Raw genomic sequence first — 15,141 nt, 5'->3', positions numbered from 1 at the left:
ACTTTCCATGTACTGGCGATAGAACCACGATGGGGAACCTTGAATTTATTTTAAGGACACGTAATTACAGAATGTAAACTGTTGGATTTCAACACCGCCCAGTGCTAATGCACAGGACATTGTCTTTTTATATGACTATAAAATAATTCCCAGTCGTTTTTTTGTAACGTTTCGATCTCTCAGATACACATTTTATGTACAGGACGATATTAGGCTATTCAAATCAGTAAATAGTCACACAGAAAGCATAAACTATTTTACATTTCCAACAGTGTCCTGGTGGTGACATTAACACTAAAACAAAACCACATAACTACAGCTCCCATATTCCTCTTCGGTCCAAACTCCGCCCTTTATCCTCTCTGGTCCAATAGTGCTGTCGAGAACACAAGCGTAACCAAGTTGTCTCTAGGAAGAAAGCTCGACGGAAGCGGTGTTGACCCACCCCCCACGTGAGACAGTTGCACCACGCGCGGAGACAGCGAATCGGCTCGGGTGGCGACGTCAGTGCTGCCGAAACCTCACACAAGAGCGCAGAGCAGGATAAAATACCGTGCGGAGCGGAGGAGCCAGGTACCCGGGGGGCGAGACAGCAGCCAAGCGAGTCCGGTGATAGAGCCGGGCCTAGGCGGGGTAGGGACACAGTCGCTGGGCTGCTAGGGGAAGTAGCAAATTGGTGGGCTTTAGGGCCTGGGTGGGATTACAAGCACCGCCGCGCACGTAACTGTGAGACAGAACCAGTCAGTCTTTTATTGTCGGCAAACCTAGGTAAGCGCCATGTGGGAAGAGAGAGCTGCAGTTATAGGATTGTGAAGCGGGGGTTGGGGTGTAGTTACCGGCTCTGGCTTTGGGGTGGTTCAATTGGATTGTATCTCATTTGTTAGTCTCATCTGTGTGTGTGTCTCTCTCTCTTTCACGAAACTCGCAGGTGCCGAAGCGATTACACCAAAAATGGCGGACGATCCGACAGCAGCCGACAGAAACGTGGAAATTTGGAAAATCAAGAAACTGATCAAAAGCTTGGAAGCGGCCCGAGGGTGAGAACTGGAGGTTACGATTGGGCGGGTGTGCGTACTGGGTGTCAGTCTGCCTGCGAGAAAGATCGAGTGGCGCGGGCCTTTGGCCTGGAGCAGCTGGGAGTGTAGCAACAGCTGAAATTGGGCAGGGAAAAATACCTAGACCGAGTAAATTAGGGATTCAGGCTTGTTGGCGTGCAGATCGCCCTATAGAACCGAGTATTGAAAGACCACTGAGGAAGGTTAAGGCAACCTAACGCCGCGGCAAGGCATAGGGGAGGGGGGAATATTTCAGAAAGAGGCCTTTCTGATGCAAGTGGGCCGCAGTCTTTTTGGAATAATTACAAACAGTGTGTTTTTATATGTGCTACTGTTAAGTGAATGCAATGTGTTTGAATGGGAAAGGGTAAGTGCTTGCTGCCACCTCTTAAATGGGTACCATATTATAACATACCCAGTGATCCACAGTACAGCAACCATGTTGCAGTTCTGGGGAACTGCTAAGCTTTTAAAGTATGAGTCAGTGTAGTGCTACAGACTATGGTTTAAGCAGAGAAAGGAAATGGGGTCTTTGTTTTGGTTTTTTTTCTTAGCCACAGATATTGAAACTGGAGTGAGGCGTACTGTAGTTTTAAGTGGATTTGCGTATGTGAGTGCTCTTTATGGTAGCCTGAGCTAGTAATTATTTGCCCAGATATGTTAAGGTGTGTGTTTTTTTTTTTTTGTGTGGGTGTTTTCATACTAGTGAAGTTGGTGTATTAACCTGATGTATTACCAGCTAACTGATTTATGTTTTGGAGTTTGTATTGCATTGTAAATGAGCTAATTAATGTATAGATGGGGAGGAACCTTCACAGCCCAAATTGTGATAAGCTGGTGTGTAGGGTTTGTTTGTTTTTAATTGGCATGCAGGGGCAGATCATTCTTTGTTAAATTAATCATTTTCCTTAGTTTCATATGATGCGTCCTCATCCCCCCCATTTTAATTTTTGCAATATTTAATTTAAGACAATGTTATAGTTGTGTTTGTTTGAGAGAATTCTTAAATTGTCTGCAGTATTAGAAGTTCAAATAAAACTGAATTAAATGAAGTAAATACCTTGACTGGGAACTAAAAATCACAGTCAACACAGTTCAGGATTTTGTATCCATTAGCCAGACACAAGGTTTAACATACAAATCAGGGTATGAATATGGAGAAAAAAGAACTTTTAAAGTATCTAATTTACTTTCAGACTAGCGTAGTAAGTAGTTTCTCCATGCCCACTGAGTCTGGTCCTCAGCTACAGACACTGGCATGAAGGCAGTTCGTTTGGGAGCTCATTTTAGTAAAGTAACTACCTTGGATTTTAAAATTCTATGTCCAACTGTCAATTGTAATCATTATGGTATTCCAGTGTTCTCTGCAGGTCAGTGCCTCTGTGAAAGGAAATGTTTTAGTCATCTTTAAAACAGGATGGTGAAAAAGTAGAATTCTTAATGAAAATGGACTGTCCAGTGAAGAGACTAATCATGAAGGAGGATGGCTGCTATATCTTTACAAAACTGAAGCTGATAAGTGTAGGAAAGTTATCTGTAACTGTTTAGGTACTACACCCTTAAGTGAATAAGATTTGTGTGCTGTTTGACTGAGTTATAGTGTATTGTAAATACTCAGGAAAATTTACAAGCATTGAGTGTAATGACATGTTGTTATATGAACATGATGCTGGTAGTCTAAAGTAAATAGTTTGAGAAGCTAGTTCTGTTTGTTGTAAAACATTGAAATTGAAAACTAACCTTGAGTCTAATTGTAGGACTGCTTAACACATCTTGTGGAGCTATTCTTGTTTTTTTAAATTTTAAAAAAGGAATGTGCATTCTCAATCAGTTATACAATTAAGCCCAAAATTCCCCAAAAAAGAGAATGGCTGTCCAGCACCAGTTTGGATCTTCTGAAGGTTTCAAGTGATAGATGGAGGTATGCAGGCAGTGTAGAAATGGAAGCCTTTTCTGTATAGCAGGCCAGCGCTGTCCATGATGTACCGAGTCATCCGTGGGGCGGATACCAAACTGCCCATTGGAGATATAGCATAGATACAAATCTGCCTCATTGACAAGTCTTAATACAAAAACCTGAAGGTTCTACAAAGGCTTAATTTGTTACAGCAAAACTCCCTGGCCTTATAAATGTCACACGTTTAATAATTTCATTTTTTGGGAAAGCAAAGCTTGCTGCTTGATTATAAGCTCGTTGCTTACAGTTCAAGGGGACTGGCTTGTGATGAGATACCAAAGTTACGGTCCTGTCTGTGTAGTGCAGGGTTAGAGGTTAAAATGACTGCTGAACAGGTGATTAGGGGTTTTGCGCTTGCACAACACAGGCAGTTTCAAGTTACAGAGCCTAGCTATGCCGTGTTGGACCCCACCGTTTGAGTAGTCTAGACACGAAGGCAAGGGGGACAGCAAGAACTAAAAACAAGGTCCAGTAGACAATGTCTAACATTTTGTAATGCCTTAAGTTCTTCAGTTTTATTCAGACTTCATAATTCTGTGTTTAAAGAGAACTTGCAGGCTGTAATGTATGCACACCTCTAGTAGTACAATTGGCTCAATAACAGTTAAGACTGCCTCTTGTTAACGCGTTTACATGACGGCTACACTAGGTTTAAAGATTTCAGTTCCTTCTAAAGTGTGTCGGTACTAAACTGTAAGTATTGGAAAGGTATAACAGTGTCATCTACTTCTGTACAAACAGTTATAAAATATGTGAGGAGTCTTGTGTCTCAAAAGAAGCTGATATATGTCTGGAATAGCTGTTGATTACACGTGTTCAGATTCATGAGGCGTGTGTAACAGATTCCCGTCATTGTCTACTGAACCTTTTGTTATTCAAGTTCTAAACTTCTGCATGATCAGCATTTTTCTACATTGTCGTGACTGTTCACAAAGCACACATGGCACATCTACCCTAATGACTTGGTACTGTGCCAGAGTTTACATCCTGATTTTTTTTTTTTTTTTTTTTTTTTTTGCGTGTATGTGTTTTAAAGATGGACTAGTTTCGCCCATTTTACTTTAAAAAGGCCACCATGCACATTGAACAGTTGTTTCATTACACTGTTACACAAGTTTTGATTACCCAAAGCATTTTCAACTCGCACTGTGTAATTAGAATGTGTTCTAATTTTTCTAATGTGATCTAATACTTTTTCTGCATCAATAAGTAACAATCAGAGTTCAAGTGTGTACTCACTGCTGCATGAAAGTGTAATTTAAGCAACAGTCGAACTAGGGAAATGTGTAACCGCACAGCAGTACGTAGAGTAGTGAAAAAAGTTGACATCAAATCATAATGTTGGTAATAAACACGACATTTCAAAACTTTTTATGCATATTACTATAAAAACACCAAGCATGTATTTCACAAACTACAGTTGGTAATGTAAACAAACTGTTAAGCCAACAGTGTCTGGTTTCTGATGAAGCAGAGTGCACAGGAGGCAATCTTGGAAGAAATGTAAAATGTAATATGATTCTGGGACACTGCAGTTGTAAATATCTAGAGCCTGGAACATAAATTATTTAACAGTTGTCATTGGTCTAGATCAGGGGTTCCCAGCATTATTCAATAGAGGTCCACTTACCTCATATACTCCTCGCTGAGGTCCATGAACACACATCAGCACACAGCTAACCACACTTGCCAGGAGATCAGTCCAATATAGAAAATAGCAGTTTTGGCTTTGTTTTTTCTTAACTATTTACAAAATTGTCTGGCGTGAAAAATTACACTGCGTTGCCAACCTTTTGATGTCAGGGGTGTAGGCTGTGGTGGCAATGTGAAGACACTGCTGCAGGTGCTCATTAGTTATTCGGCTGCAGTGTTTGTCTTCTATTGCGCTAAAGCTGTGAAACCGCTAACTGAATTCGGTGGTAAGCTTACTCAAAAAATCTGAAAAAAAAGTACCATGAAAGGTTATTTTCTTCCCTGAAAGACTGTGATAACCATTTTCAAAGTTGGAAATTGAAAGAGGTCTATCGACTGAATGTCTTCCTGAAACTTGACCAACTTTTTCTTGAATGCTTTTCATGTTTTCCCAAAGATCAGCAATTAACATTTGTTTGCCTTGTAGTGCTAGGCTTAGTATATTTTCATGTGCTGCTCATCGTGCATAAAATTCAAAAATTCGTTCAAAAAGACGAATGTATAGACAAGAATAGCACAATGTCATCCTTCAAAGCAAAACATTTTTTTGGCGATGTTGCTGATTTACTACGAATGAAGTCCACTTGTCTTTAAAAACTCGGTTTTCTAAGTCAAAGGCAGCTCTAGTCTTTACCTGCACCAACAACTAATCTTAAATTGCACAAGTTTCAGACTAAACTAAAAGGCCAGACAAATGGCTGATGCACATGAGGTCTGGGAAAAAAGGTCTGCTAGTTGGGAAAGCCTGGTCTAGATAACAGAAGTTTGGACAGATTTAATAACAGAAATTGTTTAAAAAGCAGCAAAAACAAACCAAACATAAGAGAAAAAAATACATGGTCCTTTATACTGACACATTAAGAACCATTAAAATAATGGCACTTTGCAGCCTATTAGTGGCACCTTTCACCTTTAGGAATCAACCACCGATATTCTAATAAGGGCAGGGTACACAGAGTACTTAACCTAATGTCACTATACTGACAAGGCAAATAAAGTGGCTTTATAAATTGGACAGAAAAAAGGTGCCACTTAAAGGTATTTCTAGAACAGTGACCCTGAGAGCTTTATGAATCCAGCCCATATTTTGTGAACAGTAATTATTTATAAGATTTAATAAATGTTTATCATGTGCACATATGTTGACTTAAGAAAAACATTTTATAAGGTGATTTGTTTTAATTACACTTGAGTCAGAGTGTGTGAAGTGTTGAGAGGGAGAGAAATGCTCTTCTGTATAGTAAATGTGTTTTTCAGACATACTTTGTGTGATATTTTTTTGATAGCTATTTATGAATTCTGGTAAATAAACAAACACTTGCTGGTCTAGTTTGCATGTGGTGTGTGTACTGTGTCAGATTCTCAGACTCTTTGTTTTGTTTTCCTTCAAGAAATGGCACCAGCATGATCTCCTTAATCATCCCCCCTAAGGACCAGATCTCACGGGTGGCAAAGATGTTGGCAGATGAGTTTGGCACTGCATCCAACATCAAATCCAGAGTCAACAGACTGTCTGTATTGGGAGCCATCACATCTGTACAGCAGAGACTCAAACTTTACAACAAAGGTGAGACAGGAAGGTGATGAAAATCACTTTCTTCTCCTACCTTTCTTTCTTTTCTCCTAAACTTAAGAGAACACCGTTCATGTGTGCAAGACTGTGTATATATGGAAAATAATACAAAATATATATTAGATTTTTTAAAACAAATTGTCCATGCACTGTGCTGTGTAAGCATTAAGGTTAACACCTGTATTTTGTTATGCATATATTTTACACTACGCTTAGATATTTTTTGTATTAAAACTTTGTCCCAGCGCCATGAATATGTGATTGTATTAAAACAAAAATCTGTTAGAATGGCTAAAGAGAAGATAGGTATTACCAGATCTGCTTTTTTGCTAGATTGACTATGTAAATGATTCTGTGAAAACTCAAAATAAATACACAAAGCAGTCATCATAGTAAAATGCCCCCAAATACTTTAAAAACAAATATTCCCTTAAAACTCTGTTAGACGGGGCTGGTTTCAACAGCTGGTTCTACATGTTGTCTTTGGTGCAATCACATTCCTGTTGAAACAGCTGCTTGAACAAACCCTGTTTTAAAGCAAGGTGGTGGTTGTTTTAGTGCCTTTGAAATGTTAAGTCAAACCATCATCTGAATTGTGTCTAATCCTGGATAAAACCGGAAAAGACATGACAACTTTCTTATGCAATGAATAATGGCTAATTCCCATCCAAACTGAGGGTTTCTAGCATGACCAAAAAATGTATTGTAACAATAGAATTGGGCAGGCATTGTACAGTCTGAATGACGTGTGTGGCCTTGTGTTTGTGCTGCAGTGCCACCAAACGGGCTTGTTGTCTATTGTGGAACAATCGTAACGGAGGAGGGCAAGGAGAAGAAAGTTAACATAGACTTTGAGCCGTTCAAACCCATCAACACGTCGCTTTATCTGTGTGACAACAAATTCCATACGGAGGTGAGATGAAAAAATACCTCTTCATTCTTGACTGTACTTTTAGGTATTATAATTTGTGCAAATCCTCCTTACACTGCCTCTGTCTCATTAGGCTCTGACAGCGCTGCTATCAGATGACAGTAAATTCGGCTTCATCGTGATTGACGGGAGCGGGGCGCTGTTCGGTACACTCCAGGGGAACACGCGGGAGGTCCTGCACAAATTCACAGTCGACTTGCCCAAGAAGCACGGTATGCGTGTGGGGGAGAAGGCAGGGGGGTCGAAACAATTCTTTATGATTTCAGAGTTAAAATGCAACAGCAACTTCTATTTTGTTGTAAATGCTTTCTGGTTGTGAGTGTCTCTAAGTTTAGTCATCTTGGATTGTCAAACTGGTTTTATCTGCATGACGTGAGAGATCGGAGATCGCCGGTTGATATGGGTCTGTGTATTTTTGTTTCTCCAGGCAGGGGTGGTCAATCTGCTCTGCGGTTCGCCAGGTTACGAATGGAGAAGAGACACAACTACGTGCGAAAGGTGGCGGAGACGGCAGTGCAGCTTTTCGTCTCCAACGATAAAGTCAACGTGGCTGGGATGGTGCTGGCCGGGTCTGCGGACTTCAAGACTGAGCTGAGTCAGTCTGATATGTTTGACCCAGTGAGTCAGCACACTCCATGATGAATTAGACACAGAATATTGCAGTATTACTAGTTTTTTTGCTTTAAAAAAAAAAAAAAAAAATTGATTGTTTCATAAACCTCTCTGGTTAGGGCTCCATTGCTAATCCCATATAACCGTTTTCAAATATATTCTGTTCATTAAAACTAGTCTCAAGACTTTATCTTTAGTGCCTGAAGCACATAAGTTAACAGAAGCTTTGCAATATATGCTGTATACAGCAAGAACTAATTATTTTTCTGGTAGGTCCACAAAGGCTCGATTTATGGAATGCACTAGGTCTGTGTCGGCATTATTTATGTAATTACAACTCAACCTAAATTACTCTTTGTTTAATTGAGTGTTTTCTCTTGCGCTCAAATACGCCAGCTAAAGAAACCCTTCCAGAACTGTTCAGTTACAAAAATAATACTGTATCTGACAGTACATTAAGTTCCGTGTGACCTGCGCATGACTGCAAACACCAGAAACCAAGCAGTACGGACCGGATGTTTATACTGGAAGCAAGGAGCAAGAATTTCCACTGCAAATACTGACTCACAATACTTGTATTCGTTTTACTTTTATTTTGCTCCCAAAGCAAGTCATTGAGTATTGAGGCTACTTCTGGTGGTAGATGAGTTGATTGGGTAGTTTTGTTTTTTCCTCTGGTGTAAAGCCAAACATTAGGGAGTTTAGTTAAGTATTAAGCTTAGTCTGAAAATAGTATTGGAGCTATTGAGAACGTGCAGTGTACCCTTCAGTTTTGATTGTAAAAGCACAATCCCTGCTCTTATCCCTGTGTAACTAAGGTGGCTCTTGCTGTGTTTCTGTGACAGAGATTACAAGCCAAAGTGCTGAAGCTGGTGGACATCTCGTACGGAGGAGAGAACGGTTTCAACCAGGCCATAGAGCTGTCTGCAGAGGTGCTCTCCAATGTGAAGTTCATTCAAGAAAAGAAGCTAATAGGTACCGGCCAGGCATCAACACCGTTGCTTTTGTTCCATTATAGTTTAAAATATTAAACCAGCTGGAAGAACTCCCATTATGTGGAGACATTGCATAATAAGTTATCTGGGGGTATAATTTACCAATAGTTACCAAATAAACATCAGCTTTTCAGGATCTTGGAAACATTTGATATTGCTTGTAGGTGATTAATACATTTTATTGCAGAAGTACTGGAAGCAGTAATTTAAATGAGTGTTCTCTTTAAATGAACATTCAGAATTCTGTGCCTCTGTCGTTTTGTTCAATTAGAAACATTTAGTGGAGACTGTCACAGCATACAAAACAAATGGTCTTAACTGACCAAATGGAAAAAACCCTACTGGCAGCAATGAGCCATGTTTTCCCTTGTAATACTGTATATTCACACCTAGTATTGTTTAGCAAATGGTACAAGAGAAGTTTGCAGTGCAAGAGTGTTGGGTGGAAAGTGCAGTTTGTGTTTGTCAATGTAGTAAAAGCCAGACAGAATAGGCTGCTTCACAGAGAATCACTCCGATTGTCTGCCTGTGTTGGTGCAGGGCGGTACTTTGATGAGATCAGCCAGGACACAGGGAAGTACTGCTTTGGAGTGGAAGATACACTGAAGGCTCTGGAGATGGGGGCTGTGGAGATCCTCATTGTGTATGAGAACTTGGACATCATGCGATATGTCTTGCGCTGCAGTGGTTTAGAAGGTAGGTACTGCAGTCTCACTGCCAGGATGAGTGGCCTTTTCCACTATGATTGTCACCAAAGGTTTTGCATCACCCTATGAATTAACTAATTTTGCTTCATGAAGTGGAATGAAACCTGTTGAAAAGATACATTATGTAATTCAGTACATTAACATATTAAATTACATACCGCTTTGTAGTTTTCCATGTGACTACTATTATGGCTCCTGGTAGACTTTAGTGATATCATTTTGTGATTTATTTGATTAAATATCTAATGTTCGGATAGTTTTTTTTGTTTAATAGTCTCAGTCCTAAAATTGTGGGTGATACAAAACTTTTGGCCATAGCTGTATATTAGGATACATGCCTTTTTTATTGTATAGTGGCTTCATATTCGCAATACAATTCTCGAGATGAGTTTAACCCAAGTGAGACTGATCTCTTTTTTTTTTTTTTTTTTTTTTTAAGAGGACAAGGTGCTCTTCCTCACACCAGAGCAGGAGAAGGATAAGTCACACTTTACAGACAAGGAGGTAAGACTCAACAACCCAGCGCCCAGGACATAATACATTGATTTTATTATTTCCAGACGTTACCAATGAGAGATTAGGCTTTGTACTACTGAATCAACCTGATAAAGAAGTAAAGTCTGTCAGGTAGATTTAGCAAGTTCAGTCGTTGACACTTTTGGAAGCGCTCATCCTTGTAATATCTTAACTGTTTCCTCTCCTCTTTCTCAGACCGGGCAAGAGCATGAGCTGATCGACAGCATGCCACTTCTGGAGTGGTTTGCCAACAACTACAAGAAGTTTGGAGCCACACTGGAAATTGTGACGGACAAGTCGCAGGAGGGCTCCCAGTTCGTCAAAGGGTTTGGTGGGATTGGAGGTGAGGACCACAGACTTAACAGGCACACAAAGTTTTAACAAACAGTGTACCTGCTAGATAGAGGGTGCTTACTACATATTACCTAGAGCTCTGTTGAGATGCAAGCATTGCCCATTAGGAAGGTTAAGTTGTCTATCTGACAAGATGTAGATAAGTTTAATATAGTACTGGAATGATTTTGCTAATTTTAAAAGATTGTACATGAAAGATGCTTTTTTTGCGCTCTCGCTAACTGCTGTCTCGTTTCATCCCCAGGAATCCTGCGATATCGAGTTGATTTCCAGCTAATAGAGTACCAGGGAGAAGATGATGAATTTTTCGATTTGGATGACTACTAGGTAGTCCAAACATGGCTTGGGGATATGCAACTATCCCTCCTACCCACTGAGAGACCACAGAAAGAAAGAACAAGAACAAGAAAAATAAATAAAATCTATCCCTGCCTTAGAACACAATGTCACAACTTCATTGGATATAACCATCTAGATCTCCACGATTGTAATAGTGTCAATGCAACAGCAAATCCAAACTAACTACTGTGTTACCTATACAACAGTTTTGGACTCTTAATTTTTTTTTTTTTTTTTTTTTTATTTCTTACCTCCTGCGGTTGCTGTTGTATTTTATGAAAGTGAGAATTTTTTTACCTCTGTATGTAGAGGCGAAGTGTATTAAATTTGAACTAAAAATAATTTGCCAGTCAAGTGTCCCATTTCACTGATTTAATTATTTTTTTTTTTATCATTCTTTTAGAACAGGGTTTTTTTTTTTTTTTTTACAACAAACCCGGCCATTGGCATACTGACATTCTGTGTGACGTCATCCACACAGGACCTGTTTTGGGAAGGGTGGTTGGTGGAATTTAGTTTTATTGATTAGGACCAATCTGCAATAAAGTACCCATAAATGTAGAAATGTACAGAATGTAGTGTGAGGTAGCATCTGCTGTACCAGGTGTTGGAGAGAGAAAAAAAAAATGTTGGGCTCAAAGTCTGCACACACCACACAGAGTGCTCCACAATTATCTATACAATACTAGCTTCCTTCTCCAGATATAACCTGTATTCCATTCAAAAAGTTTTTTTTGTTGTTGAAAAAGCAAATTCCATATATGCTAGGAAACTACAGCTCTGCATGGGCTACATATTTAATGCAAGTTACTGGATGTCCCTAAATCCTGTTCTTTTAAATAGATCTTAAATAGAGACCATGGTGATCAGTACAGTAGCATGGAACCCAGAGGACAAATAATTAAGGTTACAACACACAGTATGCGAAGTAGGAGCTTGAAGGTTAAGTAAGCTGAAATTTGTTTTTTATGTGAAGGTAATGTTGCCACAAAAACACCATCTGAAATCCTGTCTCTTGTGTGGTGTGTGCATTTTGTAAGAAACACCCCCTACCTAATGTACATTTCTGTGGGATTTTGCGGACTGGATGATCAGGAGCCAGGATCTCATGGGAGCTTTATGCAATGGGCTTCATAAACCCACATTACAGGGATTTGTTTTTTTGTCTATAAAGCAGCTCCCCTAAACCTTGTGCTACCTTGTTTAGTTAGTGTGAGCTGCTTCCAAAGCCTAATAGAATTATAGAAACTTAATTTAAGGTAAATGATTTGGGTGGTGCGGTGGGTAGTGCTGCTGTCTCACAGCTCCAGGGCCCTAGGTTTGAGTCCGGTTTTGGGTCTGTCTGTTCGCGTGGGTTTTCTTTGGGTACTCTGGTTTCCTCTCGCAGTCCAAAGACATGCTGGCTAAGTGGATTGGCCTCTAAATTGCCCCTTAGTTGCCCTGCGATGAACTGGCGTCCCGTCCAGGGTGTAGTCCTGCCTTGCGCCCTGTGTCTGTCGGGTTAGCCTCCAGCTCACAGTGACCATCTATAGGATTAAACGGTTACAGTTGATGGATGGATGGAAAGTTAGATTTATTTGATTTCTTTTTGATAATCTGTATAGTCATGTATTATATTTACTACATCTTGAATATCCCAAAGTGCGGCAATTTTTTTTAAAATTATTATTATTTAATCAAACCATGCTTTTCAGATAAGTAAATGCTTTTAAATACTCCCTGCTATGTTGATTTTTACCTGCAGCATTGTACATTTCTATGAAAAAAAAACACAAAAAAAAACAGTACAAACAAGTGCACTTAAATACAAATCCTTTGTCATTCAAAACACCCCTAAATTTGTCCTAACATTATATATAGGTTGAGAGAGAAGTTTCTCTAAATTGAAGTTTTTCAATGAAAGACGAATTACACCTATGAAGCATTGCATTTGTAAATACAGTAGTGTGTGACAAAATGCCCACATTTCAGTTAGTTTAGTGAGACGTTAGGATAGTTAACATACAGGCTAAAAAAAACAGCCCAGCATTCTAGAAATTCGGCTGTAATTCTTGTCTTCTGTTTAGCTTATGTAACTGCATAGTGAAGCAGACAGTTCAGACTAAAGGTTTGATTCAAATTTTATCCAACAACTATTTTTGTGAGTCAAACAAAAATTGCATTTGAACACATTCTTCACTTCCATTCCCTAAGGTTTTGTGAGTCCAAACAATCTATATATATATATATATATATATATAATTATATATATATATATATATTTTTTGCAGTAATTTAAATTTAAATTATGACATTTTTGGCTGTTAAATAACTAATATGGTGTCTATTGGTTTTACTGTGCTTTCAGCCAATTTACCTGATTTTCAATAAAGTTTTATGACACCTTGGCATATTGCCTGTAATTGATAAATATAAAAAGTAAGAGAAACCTTATTGATCATCCTGTCCTGTACTGTGTTTACAACATCTACTGTGAAGATTAGTCTATTGGTACGCAGATGATTTAAGTTTAATTTAGCTGAAAACAAAAAACATTTTTTGTTTTTGTCACATCTCACTGCTGGCATGTGGAGGCTAAAAGCTGATGTCTTTGAAAGTTGTTGCTTAATGGCCAATTAGTGTGAAAGGTTTCCATTGGGATAACAATAAAAGCTATTAGGATATGTTGCTCATTTATGTAGTTACCAAGTTTCATTCTTCTGCTGTGAAGTGGAAAGTTACCAACTTTTGAGTTTGTGTACCAGATAGTGATCAAATTTAAAATCACCTGAATTTAAAGTCACCTGGCCTTACTGGAAAAATGACCTGGAGTGATTTTTATTAAACACTGATTGATTACTCATCCTAGGCTAAATGTTTCAATTGCCTTTGTGTGTGTGTTTAATTTTTTGTTTGTTTATTGAAATGCTTGTTATAGGAAGCTGCACTTGCCATTTGTTTAAAAAATGAAAGCCCAGCCATGTCTGCTGTGGAGATCAAAAATACATTAAATAGGTGATTCTACTGAAATCATTTTGAAATTAACACTTGGCTCTATGCAAGCATATGAATGCCGCAAACAATGTCCCCTTCAAAGTTAAATTTAATCAAACCGAACCGACACCACCTTTAGTATACAACTTGAGTCTGAGATACTTGGACGCTAATGTGGAAGTGAACCAGTAAAACAAGTTAGTTTGCACTAAAGGGTGATGATTTAAAAAGGAACCAATTTCAGTTGAGGATATATATATATATATATATTATATATATATATATATATATATATATATATATATATATAAATTGTCTAAAACCAAGTTGTAATCCCATTAGCAGAGCTAGGTAGTTAGGGTGAACAGATATCCTGGTTTGACTGCTCTTATGAAATGAAAATATATTTAAATATATTGAGAAATATAATTTTGTATATTACCAAATGTATTATACAATGTATGCCAACATATTTAAATCATTTTTTGTTCCATGAGGGCGTGACAGTTCCCTTTTTCCATCAACTGTCCCTGTGTTGACATTTTTACCACAAACCTCAAAAACATACCGGTTTGCAATGGCACCAGATAGCACTGCTTACGTGAGTAATGTAAACAGTCACTAATCATATTAAAATATGGTTCCAGATTTTGTTCATATTGGTTACTGTAGGCCTACTAAACTAAAGTATGCAAAATGAGGGTTAGAATAGGAATTTGTATTTTATAACATAATTGTAAACGTGGACACTAATTGGAAAGGGACAGTGAAGTGGTTGTGTTGACATTGGAGGTTGTTTTTTGCATGTAATCTGAAAATAGCAATAGTAATAAAAGCACTATATTCAAATATGCATTCTTCAAAAGAAAAAAACAAAGGTATAGCTTTAAATCTTTCCCTTGGTTCTTGGGACAGGAATGATTCTGAATTCTGTTGTCCTGTGATAGGAAGTACAGGTTTGGTAAACACATGCAGTTTGCATCTCTTACACTGGCCCATACCATTGCACAATGGTACTTGAAAAACAGGAACCGACATTACAGAACATGCATCCATAAACTAGTTGAAAAAAGTGAGTATTGGAAACATACAATTAAGGCAATAAAGTGTTTCTTTGAAAACATATGTCAATCAACAGACACAATGTTAGGTGACTTAGCATGTGCTTTGTCATCTAGCTTAATTGCTGATTCTTATTATCAGTAGTAGTGTATAATTATTGTAATACATTTTAGGTGTTCTAAAATTACTTCAATTAAAGTTTCGGAATGAATGAACTCGTCTTTAGGTAAAATAATATGCCTTCTTGGGTTTGTTTGGCTGCTAATTTAAACTCTAATAAGCACAGACTAGGCAGAGAAAGATACCGCCTTCTCCGCGCCCAATGTCCAATGGTCAGAGCTGATTAGACCTGCGTGTAACAGTGTGTCGTCCCTC

General features: G+C 38.5%; 1 protein-coding gene across 3 annotated transcripts; it reads left to right on the top strand.

Annotated features, from left to right (window-relative positions):
- The first annotated feature begins 461 nt into the window (after positions 1 to 461).
- On the top strand, positions 462 to 11,073 carry LOC121297268 (eukaryotic peptide chain release factor subunit 1). 3 transcript variants are annotated; one of them, XM_041223476.1, is made up of 11 exons: positions 462 to 633; positions 929 to 1,037; positions 6,096 to 6,271; positions 7,051 to 7,190; positions 7,282 to 7,420; positions 7,636 to 7,826; positions 8,666 to 8,795; positions 9,356 to 9,511; positions 9,962 to 10,026; positions 10,234 to 10,381; positions 10,637 to 11,073. In XM_041223476.1, the coding sequence occupies exons 2-11, from the start codon at positions 952 to 954 to the stop codon at positions 10,717 to 10,719; spliced, it is 1,314 nt and encodes a 437-aa protein (XP_041079410.1). In that variant the 5' UTR covers positions 462 to 633; positions 929 to 951; the 3' UTR covers positions 10,720 to 11,073. The 3 variants fall into 3 exon arrangements, with proteins under 3 accessions (XP_041079410.1, XP_041079409.1, XP_041079412.1); XM_041223475.1 differs by having other exon boundaries at positions 466 to 573; XM_041223478.1 differs by lacking the exon at positions 462 to 633 and adding an exon at positions 646 to 768.
- The last annotated feature ends 4,068 nt before the right edge of the window (positions 11,074 to 15,141 follow it).

This window comes from Polyodon spathula, chromosome 22, assembly GCF_017654505.1.
Source record: "Polyodon spathula isolate WHYD16114869_AA chromosome 22, ASM1765450v1, whole genome shotgun sequence".
NCBI classification, from domain to species: Eukaryota; Metazoa; Chordata; class Actinopteri; order Acipenseriformes; family Polyodontidae; genus Polyodon; species Polyodon spathula.
Note: the sequence above shows the minus strand (reverse complement) of the source record. Positions and strands in the feature narration are given on the sequence as shown.